The sequence below is a fragment of the Aristolochia californica genome, unplaced genomic scaffold (assembly GCF_029961685.1).
Source record: "Aristolochia californica isolate CCGP_79_NKW_82.1479 unplaced genomic scaffold, dmAriCali1.0.hap1 SCAF_14, whole genome shotgun sequence".
NCBI classification, from domain to species: domain Eukaryota; kingdom Viridiplantae; phylum Streptophyta; class Magnoliopsida; order Piperales; family Aristolochiaceae; genus Aristolochia; species Aristolochia californica.
In genome coordinates, this window is record NW_027181815.1 from 7,094,628 (window position 1) to 7,117,346 (window position 22,719).

General features: G+C 41.1%; 4 protein-coding genes across 4 annotated transcripts; 3 read left to right on the forward strand and 1 right to left on the reverse strand.

The window, feature by feature from the left end:
* Positions 1 to 635: 635 nt before the first annotated feature.
* Positions 636 to 2,027, forward strand: LOC137950338 (piriformospora indica-insensitive protein 2-like). The gene has a single exon (XM_068796743.1). The coding sequence runs from the start codon at positions 636 to 638 to the stop codon at positions 2,025 to 2,027; it is 1,392 nt and encodes a 463-aa protein (XP_068652844.1).
* A 965-nt stretch (positions 2,028 to 2,992) lies between these two features.
* On the forward strand, positions 2,993 to 8,327 carry LOC137949510 (serine/threonine-protein kinase STN7, chloroplastic-like). Its single transcript, XM_068795572.1, has 10 exons — positions 2,993 to 3,517; positions 3,597 to 3,686; positions 4,876 to 4,995; positions 5,134 to 5,235; positions 5,917 to 6,085; positions 6,194 to 6,287; positions 6,512 to 6,605; positions 6,729 to 6,785; positions 6,911 to 7,324; positions 7,753 to 8,327. The coding sequence occupies exons 1-10, from the start codon at positions 3,101 to 3,103 to the stop codon at positions 7,912 to 7,914; spliced, it is 1,719 nt and encodes a 572-aa protein (XP_068651673.1). The 5' UTR covers positions 2,993 to 3,100; the 3' UTR covers positions 7,915 to 8,327.
* A 1,497-nt stretch (positions 8,328 to 9,824) lies between these two features.
* On the forward strand, positions 9,825 to 11,449 carry LOC137949511 (probable galacturonosyltransferase-like 3). Its single transcript, XM_068795573.1, has one exon. The coding sequence runs from the start codon at positions 9,992 to 9,994 to the stop codon at positions 11,066 to 11,068; it is 1,077 nt and encodes a 358-aa protein (XP_068651674.1). The 5' UTR covers positions 9,825 to 9,991; the 3' UTR covers positions 11,069 to 11,449.
* Positions 11,450 to 18,842: 7,393 nt separating this feature from the next.
* LOC137950623 (DNA damage-repair/toleration protein DRT100-like) lies at positions 18,843 to 20,506 on the reverse strand. The gene has a single exon (XM_068797190.1). It carries the CDS (start codon positions 20,371 to 20,373, stop codon positions 19,126 to 19,128), a length of 1,248 nt encoding a protein of 415 aa, XP_068653291.1. The 5' UTR covers positions 20,374 to 20,506; the 3' UTR covers positions 18,843 to 19,125.
* Positions 20,507 to 22,719: the final 2,213 nt, after the last annotated feature.

A 22,719-nucleotide genomic window follows, 5' to 3' on the forward strand; every position in this document is an offset into this window, starting at 1 on the left:
CTGACAGATGAAAGTCTCCCTTACCTTGCGCGAAAAACAAGGATCCAATAGTAGCAGTCAGTAGTCCCTACCGTCTCGATTCTTTATTTAGCTGGGGTCAGCTGGAATTCAGCAAAGCAGAGGAAAGGAAAATCGGAAAATGAAAAAGTGACTGAGCCGTCGCCGTCATACCCAGCAAAATCATGAGACCGCCTCTGCGCAGCCACCTTCTGGACAGTACATGGCCGCAGCCCTCAGGCATGCTTCTGAACCTCGACCACTCTATCCTCTCTGATACTAATATCCTCGTTGAAATGCAACTCTGATCCGTCTCCATTATATAATAACCATTACTATTAGTAAACATCACCGAGCCGGCAACAGCCGACTCACAGCTCTGCCCCTGCCCCTACTCCTTCCTTCCTTCAGGGACAGTTTTTTCTTTATGCCGCAACAAACTTGTGGGTCCGCTTTGCAATTCCCTAGCCGTTTCCGACAATTAAAGCGCACATCTGCTCCTTCAACGCCCCCCGTCCTCATCAACCCGCCATTTATAAGCTTCACTTCTCCGCGCCCTCTCAGTCTTAGCCACCCATCTTCTGCTTCTTCTGAGTTCTGGATACGTTGCTGTGGCTTGGTATCTGAGAAAAGAAGCCATGTCTCGACTGATATTCAACTCTGTTCTTCTCCTCTTTTGCTTCGTTTGCTCCTCCGGGGCCGCCCTGGATGACTACCTCCCGGCTCAGCAGCCTTTGCTGGACCAGGCCGAGCAGAAGGCTGTCTACGACATCTTGACGGCAGTTAACCCGGACGTGGATTGGAGCTACGCCTTCAGCACCGACCTCTGTACCGCGGGGCCTCACGGTATAATTTGCGAGATTGATGCAGAAGACCCCTCCAAGGCACATGTCGTCGAGCTCAATCTGGGATACGTCTCCGACTATTCGAACAACCCACCTTGTTCTCCGACCAACGCCTCTTTCTCCCCAGCTCTCACACGACTCCCTTACCTCTCTAAGCTCTTTGTCTATCGCTGCTTCGTCTCCGCTTCAACGTCTCTTCCTGATTACCTCTGGTCGCTTGGTCCGCAGCTTCAGGAACTTGTTTTGCAGTCCAATCCAGCTTTATCTGGGTCACTCCCACCCGACTTCGGAACAATTCTCGGTCTACGGCGTCTTATAATCGCCGGAACCTCCATCTCCGGTGAGATACCTGCGGCTATCGGCAAGCTCCGAAGTCTCCAGCAACTGGATTTCAGCGGTAATACACTGAAGGGCACCGTTCCCTCCGCTATCGGAGAGCTGAAAGAGCTCGTCGTGCTTGATTTAAGCCAAAACGCTCTGGTGGGCTCCATCCCCGGTGAATTGGGTCCACTGCTTAAGCTCACAAAGTTGGATTTGAGTTGTAACTATCTCAGCGGCGAGATCCCTTCCTCGATGGGGTCATTGCGGTCTCTCGAGCTGTTGGATTTGAGCGACAACAGTCTCTCTGGGGGAATTCCTCTGTTTCTCGGCGGGCTCCGCAGATTAAAGAATCTTCACCTCCGTAGTAACCCGTTCAAGGGAACGTTGCCTGATATCTGGAACCAGCTTCAGGGGCTCGTGGGACTCGATTTATCACGTACAGGGCTGATGGGTCCAATACCAGTTTCGATGGGTAGTCTCAAAGAGATCAGCTACCTGTCATTGGATCAGAATAATCTCTCAGGTGCTATTCCCCAAGCACTAGCGGAGTTGCCGAGCGTTAACCATATTGATTTGAGCCATAATCGTCTGTCTGGTCAGGTTCCGTTCTCGAAGGTGATGTTGAGAAGATTGGGAGAAAGACTGAGGTTGAAGGGGAATGACGAGTTGTGTATGGATCCCCAAACTGTTGTTTCGTTTTCTGAGAAGATTGGAATCTCTATATGTGAATCTTCTTCTTCATCCGCCTCCGTTGAGCTTTGGGAGACGAGAGATAGTTCTGCAGGGAATCGGGTCTGCGATCGGTTTGGGCATGCAGGGGTCTTTCTCTCTGCTATAATTTTCCCTCTCCTTTATTTTCACTAACGACTGCGATACAGGCATCGGCAGGCAAACGACAACCTGAAATTGTATATTGTGTTCTACGGCAATATTTTTTCCGTCTTTTTCGTTTCTTGTTTACATTTTCCCATCGCTGTAAAAGGGTAAAACCTTCGATTTCGATGTAATCTCGCGTAGTCCAGCGTTTGTTGACTTTACGAACTATCAATTCCTGAAACAAGTTTCGTCTCGAAGCCTGCCATTTCTGTTTGCAGTCAACTAGCATTTTATGATATTCGCCCCATATCATGCAAAGACATTTTATAAGATCGTGACACAAGAAATTTAGGTGCTTTGCTATTTAATGTAGGCTCTATATAATATTAAAAAAGTAATTAAATTGGAAAGAATGATATCAACAGTGGAACGCATGGAGATGAGTAAGGCGGGCTATGGCGACTGAGGGCGGAGGTGGCGGAGGTGGCGGAGGGCGAATCTCTGGACGGAGGAGTGACGACAAAGGTGGCCGGTGGGAGTCAAATCAAATGCATCGCCTGATTCTTGGCTTCTGGCCTCTCTGTCCGACGCACACGCTACTTTTCAATGTTCACATTGTTGAAGGGTAATGGAACATTTGCGTGTACGGGAACTTAGATTGTCACTCCAAATGTGGAAGTGCATGGGGTTTGACGCTCTGGCATATGAAAAAGTGACACGTAATGTAAGTACACAAGTTTTGCCCATCCAATCATATATAGCCTTTTGAAAACGGTATGTAAGAATTAGGGCAATCTGAGAGCTGAAGAGTGAAGACCATCGTAACTCGCAGACTACCTAAACTGTCTACCATATATTGCCACGTTGCCGGTTTCGTGGATGGATTACGTAGCTATCTGTCTGGGTCTCAGTTGGTGGTCACTGCCCCCGCGTCCACAAAAAGAAAATCTTCTTTTATAAAAGTTTGAAAATTTTCATTCAATGAAATTATCCGTGTTTCTGGTTTTTCGTTCTCTTCTGTTGTTGCTTCCCCTTTAAAAGCGGCATTCCCGGCTTTATTTTTTTGCGGAATAAACTCAAACAAAATTTCATATGAAGCACGTAGAGCTCTCCGTCTGGGCATGACAACCGTTGCAGCAGTCGGTACAGGTGTTGGGCTGGGTTTGAAGAAGATAAATTCGAACCCATCTACTTTTCTAGGTAAGAAGTTTCAGCTTAGAACCTCCGGGCACAGACTCGCCGGGAAGAAGAGTTCTTCAGCACTGTTGGTGAACTGCTGCGGTGGAGAATGGGAGTTCGTGCACCATCTCTTCATGGGCGTCGGCGTGGGCCTTCCCTGTACCGTTATGGAATGCGGCGATATCATTTATCGGAGCACTCTTCCTCAATCGAGTGGCCTTACTATCACTGCCCCTGGTGCGGTCTTGGCCCTTGGGTTCCTCTCTTACCTCTGGGCTACTCCCGGTGTGGCGCCCGGCTTTTTCGACATGTTTGTTCTTGCTTTTCTTGAAAGAGTTTTTAGACCTACCTACAGAAAGGTATAGGAGTCTCGATTTTTATCTGTTTATGCGGTTCTTGGTGTGATTTCTATGTCTTACTCTCTTCCGGTTGTGGCAGGATGATTTGGTTCTGGGGAAAAAGTTGGGGGAAGGTGCTTTCGGCGTGGTGTACAAGGCTTCGTTGGCGAATAAGACTAATTCAAAAGTGGTAAAGTACATGATGCTTCTTCGCTTCCATCTATGTTCTGGTTGAATTATACTCTGTTACTGACTCCATCGACTATAGAGGCTTACCCAATCATGTTAACGTGAAACGGGGTCACTTGGTTGATTGTATTAAACGGCTTAAAACTGTAAGTACTGCTAGAATTTACGCCGAACGAGGTCTCTAAATTCCGTATGGAGACAGTGGAGCTAAAGGCACCACAGCGAGCCAGATTTTTCCTGCCATCTGTTCAATGCGGCTTACGATGAATTGAATCAACAATTGGGAAACGCGGACTCGAACCTTTTTGACTTTGGTGAATTGGATCAACCATCTGGAAACGTAAGGACTGAGGTCGAACCTTTCCGACTTCCTGAGTTTGTAATAATTGATCTGTTGGAGTTGGAAATGGATATTATGAATGCTTGGCTGCGGAATCGGTAGGCATTTTTTCGACTAACAGAGTGACACAAGCACTCTGATGAGACACTCGTCTTTGGTGAACTCGACAAAGAAAAAAATCTCTGTACCCAATCACAATAATTTGCTCAACTTAGAAATTGAGCAAACAATGTTTTTTGCTTACCAGAAAGTTTAACAACGTTGAGCAATTGCATATTTGCTCTTATTAAAAATGTAATATTGATGCTATAGCATTCTTTTAGGAATGTGCAGGCCATGGAAGCTAAGATAATTTATAAAAGACATTGTTAAGACAATAAGAGTGCGTGTGTTAAGTATGGCTTGCCAATTTCTGAAGCTCAGAATTGTATCTGTGCTGTGTGAATGTATTTCAACATATTAAAGAATACTGCTGTTCAAATAGAACCCAGTTCATTCAGCAAGTAATTTCCACTGAAAATTTATGTGATAACTTGCCTAGTTTGTTGCCATGTTTTTCACTTTCTAACAGCAATTCTGATTGAAATGAATTGACATCTCTCTGATTTCTGAAGTTGGTCTGCAACTATGTAGATTCTTGATGATATGCCTCTCTGATAATCCCAGTTAGTCTGCCATACACAAGAGCCTTTAACATATCATCCTATTTGAATGCAATTTGATATCTTATCTATGTTTTCAGCAGTGATACTTCTCTGATACCTCAAATTTGAGCATACCCTCACTGTTTTTTTCTTTTCTTACACGATGACATTTTTCTAACGTCTAATTCTGGGTCTGGTTCTTGAAGCAAGGTGATATAGTCTTGAAGAAGGCTACAGAATATGGTGCAGTGGAGATTTGGATGAATGAACGTGTTCGAAGGGCATGTGCAAGTAGTTGTGCTGATTTTGTGTATGGATTTCTTGAGGTGTTACTTCATATGACTGTCATATAAATGAGGGTATTTGTATTCCAAAGTTTAGGAGAACTTCTACAATTTGCTTGAGAGGCCATATATTACTTAAAGCATTTGATGTCATATTTCTGTGTTCCATTGCTTTTCTAGAGCTCTCCCAAGCGGAAAGGAAGTGAATACTGGCTTATTTGGCGTTTTGAAGGGGAGGCAACACTTGCAGATCTTATGTTGGGCAAAGAGTTCCCTTATAATGTTGGTATTTTTAGGCTTTAGAAGCTTTAGATTTTATTTCCTTTTAAATGCTGTTAGATTATTCAGCTACACATTTATAATCTTGGCACCTTGCATATACGAGGTTTGTTTTTAATTTTCTTTGGTTCCACACTTCTATAAGATAAGCTCTATGAAATAATATAGCAAGATTGCTACTCTTTGTTTCTTGTTTCTGTTTTATCTTTTGGTATTTTATTTTACACACACACCCAAGAAGGGTCACCTTACGCCTCAAAGTGGTTCTTTTTATGGTACTTACTCGTCTTTTCAAAATTATGTATTGCACCTTTGCCTAATTACTTTTAAAGTTATTAATTGCATCAAAATTAGGTTGCATGTAATGAATGCTTGTGCTTCTTTCTAGATGATGGAACCGAGTGCTAGTTGTGTACATTTTCTTTCTTGTTTTTCTCCTGATGTGTAAGACTTAATTTCCTCTTTCTACGACACTAAAAACCATTATTGTTAAGTTTAGTGGCGTTGATGTGCCCATCTGGTAGAAAAACTAATTTTCAAAATTAATGAAAAAGGTTGTTGGAAGGTTTGATTGTCATGATAGTACCAATAACTTCTTGTGCTTATTATTGAATTCCTTTTTTTTTTTTGTTGCAATTTTCATATTCTTATGCACTTTTTTGGGTTTTATTCCTCTCTTATCAGGCGGAGACACTGATTCTAGGGGAGGTTCAAGATTTACCGAAGGGATTGGAGAGGGAAAACAGAATCATCCAAACAATAATGAGACAATTGTTATTTGCATTGGACGGGCTTCATTCAACAGGAATTGTTCATAGAGATATTAAGCCCCAAAATATTATTTTCTCTGAAGGTAAGTTTGTAAACTTGCACCTATATAGTGTTTAATAGGGCCATGGTAAGATTTTTCCTTGTTTGTGAGACTTGGAGTAATGTGGTTCCCTTTGCAAACCCTGTAAAGGGACTCGCACGTTCAAGATCATTGACCTGGGGGCTGCAGCTGATTTGCGAGTTGGAATAAATTACATACCAAAAGAGTTTTTGTTAGATCCAAGGTATTTAATATGTTCTAATTCTATTTAGTATCTATTTTTGTGTTTAAAACTTTTCTTTTGACAAATTATATTCCAGTGTAAATATTGATCTTCCTGTTTTCAGGCATTCAGTTCTTAGAATATTGACTTTAGTTCCTAAAGAAAATTTACTCTCCTTTAGTGTTTGATATTTTCTTCATTTTCACATACTATTCCAATGTAACTAGCGATCTTCCTGTTTTTAGGTATACAGCTCCTGAGCAATACATCATGAGCACACAAACTCCATCCGCACCATCAGCTCCAGTGGCAACTGCACTCTCCCCTGTTCTTTGGCAGGTTTTGTATCTAGTCACACTTGCTAGACTTCAACTTCGCCCTTTGACTTGATGTTGTTTCCTACGGTTTATCTTTTTGTTTCAAATTTTTTCTTCAATTCTGAACCTAAGTCTACTGAAACAGATGAACCTACCTGATAGATTTGATATCTACAGTGCAGGGCTCATATTCTTGCAAATGGTAAGTTCCTCATCTGGCACCAGTTTCCATGGATGATGCTTCTGGATAAGACTGAAGGTTACATAAATTTTGATGAGAACAGTAGGTTCTTAGTTTGACATAGGACTGCATCTTGGTTCTTGTAGGCATTCCCGTATTTGCGCAGAGACAGTAGCCTTATACAATTCAACAGGCAGCTAAAGAGGTGTGGGTATGACATGGTTGCATGGAGGAACAGTGTGGAGCCACGCGCCAGCCCTGACCTCAGAAGGGGATTTGAACTGCTGGATCTTGATGGAGGAATTGGGTGGGAACTCCTCATATCAATGGTCCGATTTAAAGCACGGCAAAGAACTAGTGCAAAAGCTGCTTTGGCTCATCCATACTTCAACCGTGAAGGACTGTTGGGTCTTTCCTACATGCAAAACTTGAGACTTCAGCTATTCCGTGCAACCCAGCAGGACTATAGCGAAGCTGCTAAGTCGATAATTGGGCTTATGGCAAGATCGGGAACTGAAAAAGACGGCGGCTTCACAGAAACTGAACTGCTTGAGCTCAGGGTAAGTATTACTTTCACTGATCTCTATGTAGTGTATGAGCTTAGGAGTAACAATCATCTTAGAAAGAACTTCTCTGCACAATACAAGGGAACAACTGTAGACTAGTGGTTTATGGAGATGTGTTAGGTAGAGGGGCCCATCATGGATAGGGCATGTCCAAAAATTTCACCAATTTTTCTGGACTCACTGCTCGAATTCTCTGTCAACATCCGGACACTTTTGACTCCAGTGCCAGCAACAATATTCAACAATGAGAAATTGGAACTGTCCTTCCACTGTTGGGCTACTCATACGGTGTGCAAAGGCTCTAAACCACCTGTTGCACTGTTTCTAGCTAGAGGGCTACCGTTCTGGATTGTTATTTCAGTTTGATATGCTCTAAAAGAAACAATTCAGCTCCTTGTTAAACTAACTCTCGAGTCATGCAGGAATTACCACCAAAAAGGAAGGCAAGCGTAGCGAGGAATGCTCTGGCTTCCGCACTTCGAGTGAGAAGAAAGGTAATTAAAACCTTTAACGAGAGCGTGGATGGGCTGAACAGAGAGAAGAAAAGTCTGTGGTGGAGCAGGTGGATACCCAGGGAGGAATAAAAAAGCCTGCTTTAAGGGGTGTATATTACTGTAACTATGTAATAGAAAGTACGTTTCAGCAATTTCTTCTGTGTATACTCAATAAATATGTCGTATATAGGGAAAGAGAGAGCAAGAGATGAAGCTTTTCAGTTGCTTTCTTGGTCATTCTTTACTGTGTATAAGGTTAGAAACAAGAGTTGGACCGAAATTAAATTGAATAGGTCATCAAATAAGCAAACATGGTAATGGTATAACACAACCATTCCATTCTAGTTACTAGTAATTTAAGGAGGTCTTTTGATCGACAGACTCTAGAGAATTGAAAGTGAAAATGATCGTGTTTGTGTGTTAAATGGAAAGTGTAAAATGCCCACTAAGCATTTTTAAGTTAAGGAGAATCTCTCCTGCAACTCGGCCTCCGGGCCATCCAGCGTTCTCTCTCTCCTCTTGCAGCTGCCAAAACATTCACCACGATTTGCTTCGCCGGAAGAACTTCGAAATCAATAATGAAATGCTAGAGCTGTTTTTCTTTCGGAGCGAGTAAATTTAAAGAGAAACCATAATCGTGTAACTCTTTCGTAACAGCAGAACAAACGAAAGCAGTGAGACCTCAAGAAATTTAAAAAGCATAAAAGAAAGATGTAAAAACAAAACTAGACATATTGTGAGATATAGCGTAGGCACGAGTGTCTTCTGCATCGGATGAGTCCTCTTCTTCCTTCTTGAAGTCCTCTTTTCTGCGGCAAGGGGCCCTGAGGCCCGGCCAAGAATTTTTTTACGACGGTGGTGAACAGTTCCATCAAGGATCGGAGCCTTTGTGGACAAAAGCCACAACGGAGGAGCTCTGCATGCGGATAATTTTCTGACGTCGAAGCTGCATGGAGAGAACAAGAAACAGAGGTCTTCAAAGCACTTCGTTGTGCCGAAATAAAAAGAAGGCAGAATTAAAGAAAAAAGAAAAGGAAGAAAAACAAGAAAAGGAAAACAGGGAGGGACAAAAAGAATGAAAACAGAGCATAGCGGCTCTGCGTGAGTTAACAAGGAAGAACAGAAACAAAACATAAAACGCAAAAACGAAAGACCAGATAAAAGAGGCCTGAAGAAAGGCGAAGTGCGTACGACAACGCAACATTGACGACGGCAGTTCAAACTCTACACCAATGAGGAAAAAAGAAAACAGCACGCTGAATCTCCGGATGGTGTCGCGAAAAATTGAAAAAGAAAAAAACTACGGAATGCAAGGTGAGGATCGAGAAGAACAGAAAGGAGAAAACGAAAAAGCAAAAGGGTAGAAAGAATAGGATCTTTTCCCGCGATGAAGACCGTCTTGAAAAAATTCAATAGCTCATGCCCACTTTCTTCCCCCCTCATGATTATGAGGAGAGAGGCTTCTGATGAGAGGGGAGAGAGGAGAAAGAAGGATAAGAGGTATTGAATTCGATTAGATGGAGGCCCTTTCGTTTCGTCCTTCTTGCCGCTCTCGCACAGAGGAAGAAGAGAGACCGGAAGGAGACGAGACGCTTCAATTTTCATCTCAAACCGTTGGATAATGCAGATTCATCGGATCCGTTGGATAAGTGTGATCGGCAGAACGAATCTCGACCATGCGTAGTGTTCAGTCACCTGGCGATTTGGACCACATATCAGCCAGAGAGGGCCCAGAACGAGAACCAACCCATTTTCAAGCTGATTGGTATTCAGTGAAACATCAAGTCAAAAGTAAAAAAAGTAAAAAAAGTAACAGCTGTTTGTTGAAAATTGAAATTTGAAGACCATCGTCTTAAATACGCCATTACTCGCAAAGCCCAAGCCCACTGACTGCTCCATCCACTCGCTAATCGCTATAAATGCAACAGCTAGTGAAGCCGATTCAAACGCAGCTTTCCCCTTCAGCGTGGTGTGTGTGGGCCTCCCCTCACCTCACTCGCATTCTCCATTACACTCGCGGACAAACGACGCGTCTTTCCAGCCTGTATCCTTTCAATCTTATTCCCATCCTTGTCCCCACCTGCAACGTTCGCCCCCCACATTGCTATAGATAATTCTGAAAGACGTACATTTCCTATTATTATTTCCAGTTGTCATTTCTCTCCCCATGATATCGCTTCTCAGCAATGGTCTCAAGCTCTTCCTCTTCCTCTTCCTCTTCCTTCTCCTTCAGCCTTCTCCTTTTCTTGTCTCTTCTTCTACGGAGCTCCCTTCCTTCCGGGAAGCTCCTGCATTCAGAAACGGGAAGGAATGCGGCACCGTCGATTGGTCAACCCTCGACACTCGGGTTCACCATCCCGACATCATTCACATCGCCATGACCCTCGACGCTACCTACCTCCGCGGATCCATCGCCGGCGTTCTTTCCGTTCTCCAACACGCCTCCTGTCCCGATAACGTCTTCTTCCACTTCCTCGCTTCTCATCGCCGCCCCGATCTCCGTCGCATTCTTGTCTCCACCTTCCCTTACCTCAATTTCCGGCTCTACCACTTTGACATCAACATCGTCAAGGGCAAGATCTCAGTCTCCATCCGTCGTGCACTCGATCAGCCTCTCAACTACGCCAGGATCTACCTCGCCGAGCTTCTTCCCGAAGGAGTCAAGCGGATCGTTTACTTCGATTCGGATCTCATCCTCGTAGACGATGTCGCCAAGCTCTGGGAGATCGATCTCGGGACGCACGTCCTGGGCGCTCCCGAGTATTGCCACGCCAATTTCACCAGCTACTTTACGGACAAGTTCTGGTTGGACCCCGTATTCTCCAGGACCTTCATTGCCCGCCGACCCTGCTACTTCAACACCGGCGTGATGGTGATCGACCTGGAGCGGTGGAGGCGAGGCAAGTACACGGAGAGACTGGAATGGTGGATGGGGATACAGAAGCGGATGAGGATTTACGAATTGGGCTCGTTACCGCCATTCTTACTGGTCTTCGCCGGGGACGTGGAAGGAGTGGAGCACCGGTGGAACCAGCACGGGCTGGGGGGTGACAATCTGGAAGGTCTATGCAGGGATTTGCACCCAGGTCCGGTGAGTTTGCTGCACTGGAGTGGGAAAGGGAAGCCGTGGCGGAGATTAGATTCGAAGCGGCCGTGTCCTCTGGATAGCCTGTGGGACCCTTACGATCTCCACCAAAGACGACCTCCTCCTTCCTCGTCATCGTTTTCTTCTCAGTACACCTGACCATTTTGATCGAGGAAAACAAGCAGAAGGAGAGATGCGGACCGATGTTACAGTGTCTGCGACTACAATACCCTTTCCGGTCCTCTAACGCGTCGAGATCTGGGAGGAAAAGCAGTGGATATGACGTAAAAGGGTGACAAAAGGGGTTCCTTCTTTGAAGGAAAGGAATTCAGGCGGTGATTGAGGAGGACTCGCTTTTCTTTAAAATGTCTGAATCTGACGCGGTGAATCACATACACACCAGAATGAACAAAAAGGTCAGGGTTGGGAATTTGGAATTCCATTTTGAAGTTTTAAATTCACATAAACGAAAGAGAGGAGACGTGAAGGTCATTTTTTGCTTAGTTAATGGATTTAAACAGAAGCTGTTTCCCTTTCTAACTGTACAGTACTGTCTGCAAAACTGTAATCACTTCCCCTTTGCTTCATCCTTGAAGCAATTTTACTCGCTAGAAAGAACTCGAAGCACTAACTGTAATATAAAAATATAAATTTTGTCGTACACATGGCGATATTGTGAAGTGAGTGGACATAATAAAATATGACATGGTGAGTGACGATGCTGCGAAAGAAAGGAAATCCGAGGGGGGCGCGCTCTTTCAGACCAACCCGGTTCAGCAAGACAATCAATTAGGTTTGACACTCTCGAGTGCGTAGTAATCCAACTAAAAGCTTCGATTTTGCCCGGAGAAGGAAATGAACACTGGGGAGGCAAGGGAAGAGCTGTATCGTTCATCTTTCCGCTTTGTATATGCTTCACTCACGTTCAGGTTCAACCAGATGATGAGTTGGTCCAGAAACCAGATTTCTTCATATGGGAAATGATTGATTCTGTGATGAGCATTCAGAGATGGATATCGTGGACCAGGAAATTCTTAGACCACTCGCCTTCATCTGGGTAGATGTGTATTAAGTTCACTATTAAATTATGATGGGTGAGGACTAAGGTTCTTTTTAACCGCGCAATCTAGGCTTAATCTAAATGCTTCGAACTCGAGTTTGAGTTATAAAATTTTAACCAAGTTTGAGTTCAAGTTCGAGTTCTAACCACCATTAAAACTTAAAAAAAAAAAAATTATAAAAATAAATAAAAAATAATATTATGATAACATTAATACCATTGAACTACAAGGTTTCACAGAGGAGTCCAAGATTTTACAATAGCGTATACTAATGTATAATAACAAGCTTAATAGACCTAAAAGAAAGAGCAAACATCTTCATCAAGAATATTTATTCCATTGGCAAACAACAACATTAGATGTTGAAGGATCTGAAAGGTCTAAACGATCGATCATCTTTGATGTTTGAGGTAAATAAAAACAACCAATTAAAGAGGGAATTGACAAAAACGATTAGAGTAAAGGGTATTTTCAAAAAAAAAAATTATATTAATGAATTGCCTCACGAGCTAACAAGTTGAACTTGGAAAATCTTGAGTTTAGCTTGTTATACTTGTTGAATTTATGGAAAAGTGAAATACTTCATTGACATCAATAACTTGTTATAATCCGAGTACATGAACCTCTATTTATAATAGAGGAAGGTAGTAGAGTCCAATTACAATAAAACTATCTTTGTCCCAATTACACCCAAACTCTAACACTTAAAGATAAGTCCTAACATAATTAAATAACTCAATATAGATAAAAGGCAAACATAATTCAAACTAAAACTCTTATTTGACGTGACCATAAGATAAGATACTTTGTGAGTCCTTCTTGATCTTCCAACCTATGTGATAAGGATGCCAACTTATGGTAATCATTGTGGGTCCTACTTCTTATGAGCTTGGGCCCATCTTGTGGGCCTTCCTTTCGTGTGGTTCATCTTATAATAATCTTAGATATGTGAGTCTTCCTTGGTCGTGTGGGTTTGAGTTTATCTTCCAACACTCCCCCTCAAGCTGGGGGTGAGAGAACAACATGAACTCCCAGCTTGCTGCAAATGATGTATAAAATATTTTTATATAAAATGACACATCTTTCAATATGCCTTCATCTTCCAATACTTCCCCCCACGATGTTGCGTCCTTCATTGAGGCCCTGCGGCATAATATAAGTGAGAGTAAAAATACTCCTAGCCGGTAAGCCATTACTCCATACTCCAGTCCTAATGCTGGATGTAGGGTACACTCCGTTTTCTATTGGAAGTGTGTCTATCGGCATTGCTCTGAAGTGTCCACCATCGAGTCCCTCTACATGACAACGACTCTCAAGTGGTAAGAGACATAAAAACCATTACATGGGGGGAGGGGGGGATAACATAGATATAATAATAAGTTCCTTCGTCATTGTTTCCTAACCGTGATATTTTTTTACGGGGTCAAATAAATGATGGTATGAGGCCACCTCTTCTTCAATAATAATGTCCCCAAAGAGACATAATAGCAACAGTTGTATATAATACGACCATCTTCCAACACATATAAAACGAACCAAATAATAAACTTTGTAAAAGAACCCATGAAATTATCTGATATAAAAAAATTTCCTTTGATGCACAGGTTTCATCTTTTGTGCTCTCCCTTTCTTGAATATTTTGGTCACATAAATTTATCCACAACATAAGGAATAAAATACCTCTTTCTTGTACTTCTCCCCCTCAAGTTGGGATGTAATGGCAGTGATCCTAACTTGAACTAAATATTATAGATATAGCAATAAGCCAAAATAACAAAGATGTATAAATAATCCCTCAAACCAGGGAGAAGTGAGATATTTTCCTGATATATCAACTTAAAAAGTGACGCAAACAATTGGCATAAATTCGGATTTTTCAATACAACAGAATACCAGCATGACCTTTGATTCTTCCAATTCGAATATATCTTTCAATATAGATCAGATTGACATAAAAAAATTTCCTTCTGAAAGTAGACTTAAATACCTTTCATTTAAGTATAACTAAACTTCATAAAATATAATTTTTAGAAGATAAATAATCTGATATATTTCAGTCTCTGTCATCTGGCCGAACTAAATACTGTGTCTCCTGTTTTTCTAGATTGACCATTGACTCTTCAAAGATCAATATATCCTTATAAAAAGATCAACTGAGGATTGGTTGAATAGGTTAAAAAATAGGCTTACGTATATTTCTTTTGATATATAATTCTCCATGTAAAATTTCTTTCTTGATTGCATAAAATACCTCGGAAGTTGAGGCTTTTTACTGCAGCTCGAACCTCTTTTTCAATTTGACCTTATCTGCTTCAAATATAGATTTCTCTTTGTAGATAACTCAGATAAAAATTTAGTTAAATAGGTAAAAGAATATACTTACAGATCTTTCTTTTGATATATATTTCTCCATATAAAGTCTAGTTCTTGTAAGCAAAAAATATCTCGGAATCTGAAGATTGCTGCTATTGCTTGAACCTTTTTGCAATCTGACCATCACTCATTCAAATATCGACATCTCTCTGTAGATAACTCCGATTGGAACAAATCATTTTTCTTTGGAAATTAGACTCAAATATCTTTCCGTCAATATATAATTTTTAATATTAAAAACTCCGTATATAGGTAAAAAATGCAAAGAAAACTATAGATATAGGGACTGAAAAAAAATAACTACGAACCTAGACTTAAGGTTTAGGGTTTAGAGAAAATGATCACATTACCTCCGTGAGTTGACCAAGTCAACTCATAGAACCTGCTCTGATACCATGTTGAATTTATGAAAAATTAAAATACTTCATTGACATCATTAACTTGTTGTAATCAGAGTAAATGAACCTCTGTTTATAATAGAGGAAGGTAGTAGAGTCAAATTATAATAAAACTACCCTTGTCCCAATTACACCCAAACTCTAACACTTAAAGATAAGTCCTAACATAATTAAATAACTCAATATAGACAAAAGACAAACATAACTCAAACTAAAACTCTTCTTTGACGTTACCATATGATAAGATATTTTTGTGAGTCCTTCTTGATCTTCCAACTTATGTGATAAGGATGTCTGCTCATGGTAATCATTGTGGGTTCTACTTCTTATGGGCTTGGCCCCATCTTGTGGACTTCCTTGGTCATGTGACCCATCTTATAATAATATTAGATATGTTGGCCTTCCTTAGTCGTGTGGGCTTGAACTTATCTTCCAACAATACTTAACAAGCTTTATTTCAAGTTTAAACTCAAATCAAACTTAAGTAAAAATTGAACTGAGCCTAGTTTTTTTCGAGCTAAGCTTAAATTGTTTGCGAACCGGTTTGGCTTGGTGCCACTCCTAGTCGCACAATAACCTATCCTTCTTTCTTCATAAAATGCAGTTACACTTATAACGAGATTAACGCCACAAGACATGGTTAGTTGCGGATATTATATTACACTATGTGGTGGGGGGGGGGGGGGGGGGGGATCAGTCAACTTGAATTAGGAGATGAACTTCAACAACATTAATCAATTCATCACCTTTTGTCGTTAGTGCCCGATTCATGTTGATGAATCAAATGAATCTGAAAATAATACCCACGGTTTAATTTTATTGTTTCAAATTCCGTAGTATATTGCGAATCAACCAGATGAAGCGAGCGGGATGCGTCGAACCTTTGAAATTAATTTTTTTGTCTCTCCCGCACTCTTTGCTCTCTCTGTCTCCTTCTTCTCCTGCACTCTTCTCCCTCTCGGCCTGTGACGAGTGTCGCCATCCCTTCGTCCGTCAAGCGACAAGTGATCAGAGACAGAGACCGGTAATGAGCGACGACGAGCGATCAGGCCTCTACGGTGAAAGTGTAGCGTTGGATGGTGCAGGGTGAGCCAGCAACGTCGACGGGGGGTCGACGTCTAACGTTCAACGGGGGGTTGACAATGGCTGGAGGTTGAAGACGACCTCCATCACGTAGAAAACAAATTATATTTATTGAAAAATATTCTTTTTTTAATATATTGTATTTATAATATATTTTATTTATTTATTACCGTATTAAATTAATGATTTAAGAGTGGCAATTAAAATATTATTAAATCAAGCATTTGATCAATTATTTAGGTTTAATTAACCTATTTTTATATTTAATAAAATCGATAGTTTTAAATTTCATAAAAAATTATTAATTAATAATATGTAAAAATATATAGTGTGTTAAAGTTAGAATTTGATCAATTTTTTTTGTTTAACATTCATTTTTATGTTAAAGTATATCATATGTTATTAATAAATTAATAAGTTAACTTATTATATTCGTTTCTATTATTTTTAACGTTATTTTTTTATAATTAATCATGTGCACAGTTAATTGGCTCACGTAATTACTGTATTAATGTGCAATAAACTGCAATCATTAAATAATATAACATCTAATTTAATTAATTAGTATGTTAATATATTTTACGTATACATTAAATTACTTATTCGTGTAGTAATCATATTTGTTTTACCTAATTTGGGGTTTAGGTATTATGTTTTAATTAAGTATATTATTACAAGTTACTCATTATCTTATTTTTTATATTTTTCTCATTTGGGGATACAAACACTGGAAACTATTTTTCGGTGCATATGAACTCGTCCATACTAACACCAAAGTTGAAGTTCATGTTAATGATTTAAATGAATCTGAAGTTCAAATTTTAAGTTTGTTGATTAGCCCACCCTATATTAAGAGGCACAGTTGACCCAATCGTCATGGAGAGACAAAGGGTTCTCAATGGTGCACAGGGCTCACTTAGAAAAAGGTTGAGCTGAACCAAGTTGCTTCTCCCTTGGATTTTTTTTTCCCTTGGGGCCTCTGGGTAAACAGGAGCGTGGAATGTTTCCTTTACACGCAATCCATGAAATCTCCTAGAATGGTTCTCTAAGGGGGGGTTAGTCCACAATGAAGTGGAATGAATTCCCCCCACATTACCTAGTTCATTAAATAATGTCGTTAGTGTAAAATTAATTACATTGAAGTTAAATTACATCACTTCATTCTCTCAGGTAAAAATCAGGGAGAGTTGATTCAGACCTATTTTGCGAATCAACCAATTGAAGCACGCGACGTGCGTTGCTCCTTCCCCCTTCCCCCCCCCCCCCCCCCCCCCGGTCGGCCTTCCTCCCTCTTGGCCTCCTTCTCCTCTCCCTCTCGACCTCCGTCATTGAGCACGAGAGGCTGAGTCTTTGTCGCAGAGCCTCTCGCCCTCCCAGCTTCTCTTCTCTCATGGCCTCCCCCCCGTCGGCCTTCCTCCCTCTCGGCATCCCTCTCCTCTCCTTCCCTCTCGACTTCCGTCGCAGAGCATGAGAGGCCAAACCTCTGTCGCAGAGCCTCTCAGCCTCACTCTTTTCTCCCTCTTGGCATACCGTCGGAGCGCCGCCTCCATCGCCGTTGCTCGTTGGCCCGCCGCTAAGGAAGATGACGCGCACCATGAGGAAGACGATGGTTTAATTTTTCCTAAGTTAGGACAAATTAAACCATCATCATAAAAATAATAATTTATAATGTTTATTTTAAAATAGTTATTTTTATTTATTTAATATATTTATATTATAATTACTATTTTAAATTAGTGATTTAATAGTCATAATTGAAAGATTGTTAAAATAAATATTTGATAAATTATTTTGGTTTAATTATCCCATTTTTATTTATGTTATTGATATATATATATATATATATTATATTATTTTTTTATTATTGTATTAAATTAGTGGTTTTAAATGTTAAAACATATCTTATGTTATTAAAAAATAATTTATTTATTTATTATATTGGCTTATGTTATTTTTTTAATAAATTATTGTATTAATTTATAATAAACTATAATAATTGACTGATATAATATAGTTTTTTTATTAATTAAGATATTAATATATTCTAATACTACATGTTAAATCACTTATAAGTATAGTAACCATGTTAATTTTGGTTAATTATTTATTTAGATATATATTTTATTTAAGTATATTATAAAAGGTTACTCGTTTTCTTGTTTGTATCATACTTTTCATATGGGGGCACTAACACTAAAATCTGTTTTTCAATATACTTGAACTTGTTTACACTAATACCCAAAGATGAGTTGAAGTTGAATCAATTTATTTAAGTTCAATTCAATTCTTTACATCAATTCAAGTTCGTTGTGGACTAACCCCCTTCGGGGGAAGCAATTTGAATGAGTAAACGAGACGCACATGATAATATATTAGATGACATACTAATTAGTGATTACTTAGTAATTTGATGGCATATTAATTTTTTCATATTTTTTTATTATTAAAATTTATTTCGATTTTAAGTTAGTATGGTATATTAGATTAATTAATCATGATAAATTATTTATTTTAGGTTGATTAAACTTGTAAACTAATTAATTATTGGCTATTAATTAATAACTTTTAACTTAATTAGTAATTGATTATCATTACCAACTCTATACCTTAATCCTAAACCCTAATAATTAATTAATTATAGATTCATTATCTCTAAACCCTAAACATAAAGAACTCCTAATCACTGATTTAATAATTACTTAGTAATCATTAATTATTAGTTAAATTAAAATTTAATAGTTAATTATGAACTATTAATTAATTACTAGTAAAATATGACTTAAGAAAAAATATGTACCTTAAACCCTAAGTCCCTAACCCTAATTAGACTCTAATTAAATCCTAAATATTCCTCGTTACTGATTTAGCAAATATAAATAGAGTAGCTATACCTCACCATGGATACCAGGACCTCAGCACCTTCTTTAATTTGTGCTCGTTGATCGAGGTTCAAACCCGAAGACCAAGAAGCACTTCAAATGGTGTTAGATGATTACGATGGACGGTCAAAACCAAGTGGAAACAATGAAACTTAACGGTCGCGACTCACGATTACATATTGTGAATTTGAGCCACCAAAGTATTAGACAAATAATTGAACAAAAACTCTCTATCACCTCCCAACCTTGTCCTTTTTCTATGGTACAGACCACAGCTCAAACCCCTTTCTGGATTTCGGATTTCTGAAACGGGTGAATCGCATTTACTTGTTAAAAACAATATTCGAATCCTCCAAGAGACACTCTCAACATTCTCCACTACACACCAAACAAAAATCCAAATGAATCGCAATTACGCCATCTCAGACCTTTGTCGTGGTGGTGTTAAATGCCGACGAGGAGGAGGAGCATTGGTATCCCGGCCTCGACCGTTGCCCTCCCATGCTTGAAGGGCACCCCGCGGGTCCCACCGGTGGCTCCATACAGTTGTATGACAGGCACAGTGCTGCCGTCTGCGGCGGCGGCGGCGTCCCCGTCGGTAATGGGAATCCCGACAGGTAGTTGTGCTGAAGGTACAGTGTCTTCAAGCCCCCGTCGTAGAGGCTCCTCACGTAATCCCATGGCACCACCCCCGTCAGCCGGTTGTTGTTCAGGTACACACTCTCCGCTCCGGCGAGGCCCCGCGGCACCTCCCCCGACAGAAAATTGTGGCTGAGATCCACCGTGGAGAGCAGTCCGGGATTGTAGACGCTCTGGATCTCGCCGGAGAGGTTGTTGCGCTGTAGCATAACGGTCGAAAGCTGGGGGGACCCAGTGAAAAGCGTTTCGGGAATCGGACCGTTGAACTCGTTCATGCTGAGATCGACGAACTCGAGATCGGGGAGTTCGGGGAGGTTAGTCAGTGGGCCCACCAGTCCGTTCCTCGAAGCGCAGAGGTAGCGGAGGGTGGACGGCAACTGAGGCAACTGTCCCGAGAAGGAATTCGAGCGGAGGTCGAGGTGCAGGAGCTCCGATTCTATCGGCGGTACCTCCCCCGAGAGTCGGTTGTCTGCGAGTATGAGCACTTTGAGGTCGCCGAGTTTGGTCAGATCGGGAGGTACACGGCCTTCCAGCAAATTGTATCCGAGATCGAGTGTGTGAAGCATTGAGAGATAAGCGAGCGAAGTGGGGATTGTGCCGGAGAAGAGATTGTTGGTGAGGGAGATAAACCTGAGCCGAGAGAGACCACCAATACAGTCAGGTATAGAACCAATGATCTTTCCAGGGTAAACGACAAGTTGGACCAATGCAGTGAGTTCGCAGAGAGCTGGACTGATAGTGCCAGTGAGTCCCCAGGAGTCGGTGAGGCCCGTACCGAGAGTGAGAGACGAGACTCTAACAATATTGTTAGCATCGACGGCACAAATGACGCCGGAGAAGGACGAGCATGGATCCGGGGACGACAGGTTCCATGTGGAAAGGAATTCTGAGCCATGTAGATCCCTGAGACTGTTTCTAATTCGAAGCAGGGCAATGAAATCCGCGGGGTCGAGAGGAGGAGTCATCCTCTGGGCCGAAACAGTGAAGAAGAAGAATAGAAGACAGACGAACACGGACGACATTTGAGCCATTACCGGCAAAGGGAGGCAAGGAGAAGCAGAGGAAGCAAGTGAAGAGGAGTGATGGTGGTTTTTTAAACTCCACTGACGTAAAAGACTTGGACCAGCAAAGAAGAAAAAATAGATTTGGTTTGAGACAGGGAGAGTGGCTATTCAGTTTTCAGTATGTTCTTTACAAGAATCAGTTAAGAAGTAACTGGGAACGCCCGTTGGCCGTTGAGGATCCACATGCTTGGTCGAACAAGTGGGCCCAAACTTCACTTCACCACACGATGCATCGACGAGTTTCATCAACCAGGACACACCAGACACCGTTCACCACAGCTACTTACTTCAACATATGCAACCATGAACAAACTTTTAAGTGGAAGGATTACGTTTTACTTTCTATCGATGCAACCACCGTCTTTTTAATGTGGATGATGATCGTATTAAAAGGTGTGGTACTAAACCATTATATTTGCCAACCATAAGTAAGTGGTGTTTCTCACAGAAGAGGACTGGGTTGTTGGTTTACCTCTTAAGATTACTTGAATCTTGCAGAGATGACACGGGGGGCGGGTCAGTCGTATGGAAAGGCGGAGGCGTGCAGCTATTATGGGTCCGTCGTCTCCGTCTTTTTCAGAGCGCGTTGCATAAATTTCTGAAAAAGGTATAAAGCTTAGCAATTGGTCGAGCGCAAGCTGACACCGAGAGGACTCTTCCATAAACCCCCTTCCGACCGAGGCACACATCCTTTTGGGGTTTAGGTTCCGCCATCTGCCGAAAGTCTAAGAGTAAAGACCTTTGTGGGGGCAGCAGAGCATCAGAGTCTCTTTCACACCCTCAGTGGCACTGGCATCATTTACTAAGCTTCTGAAAAGTGAACTAGTCACGCTCTCTTACCTGTTACGGGGTCTTGTTCATAAAGAGAGTGACGGAAGTTTGGCGTTTTAAGGTGACATACTGAAACTCCTTTGAAGAGTTCGAGAAGGATTACGCAGAATATTTTAGTATACACTAAGGTCTGATGTCTAAAGTCATAAACATGGGGGGGGGGGACTGCTCTAAGATTCCAAGCGAGGATCAGACAGTTTCAGGAAATCGGCACTCTTATTTCTCTTTTCAAACTGGTAACTCCTGCACACAGCACGCCTTTCTAAAATCTAAACAGGCAATCATGTTCAGTTGTACTGACTCGTTCCTAAATTCAGAGCTTCCACTTTGTTATGGTTGCCTTAGATTTTCTACTGTTTGTGTTTAAGACAACCTTCTGTCCTTCTGGCCAACAAAACTTAAGGTACCTAAGAATTCAGTACAACAAAATTTATATTTGCCAAAGGATTCTGTACCAATGAAATTATTTTCATCAGTAGGAGTTATAATTTTCACCATGCAAACTTCTCCAAATTCCTCAAACAATTTCCCTCTATGTTCAAAATCCTCTTTTCTTGGACAACTGGTCTCTATTATTGATGGATTTACTATTTGGGTGAGTCGAATAGGAATTTTGGTCAAAGCGAGTTCAAGGTGGGGAGGGGAGATTGCTCCGAACACCTGACACACTTTAGATTATAAGAATCTCATGGGTTGGTGAAGATCGACCTATTAAAAAAGGAGCAATGTGAGCTTTAAAAGGTTCAATTTTTTTAGGAAATCAACCGCATGGATCTTATATAAGGACTGACCCGAGTTCAATATCTCAATACTCCCCCGCACGGAAAAATCCGTGGACAAAGTCATTGCCGGAACAAATTCATCGAAAAATCCTACGATAAATTCGATGGGAGTGGGACTCGAACACGGGACCAACAAGTTTTGCATCAGATCCTGATGATTTCCGTCCCTCTTTCTCCTCCTCTTGTAGCTTTCACCTCTTTCCCCCTGTTGTTTTTTCTCTCCCATAAAACGTTATTCTCACAATAAGAGGATATTTCCGATTGTTTTTGCATTGGTAGGGACTAATGAGAAAGATCCAGGCGAGAGACGGTCGAACGTCTCTCCATTCTCCTTTTACCTGAGCTGAATCATGCAATTTGCTTGACTTTATTGAAGCCGGTGCCTTCCACAGTAATTCAGACCCCACTGGAACTGAATCATGCATGCGAAGAGGGCCTCCACCAGTACAATTATCTCCGAACCAAGCCAAATTGATCAGCCTGGGGCCTCCACCGGTACAATTATTTTAAAGTCCCGATTCGATGTATCATCATTACTATCGAAGACGCCAAACCAATTTGAACCATCGCAGTTCCTATATCTAATTAGATTTTCATTGTTATTTTGCACATGTTGAATTCTATTGCAAAAAAGGAGGCCACTCGACTAAATGGCGCCGATTTTGTGATTATTAAATCCTGGATACTGAAATCTCTGGTC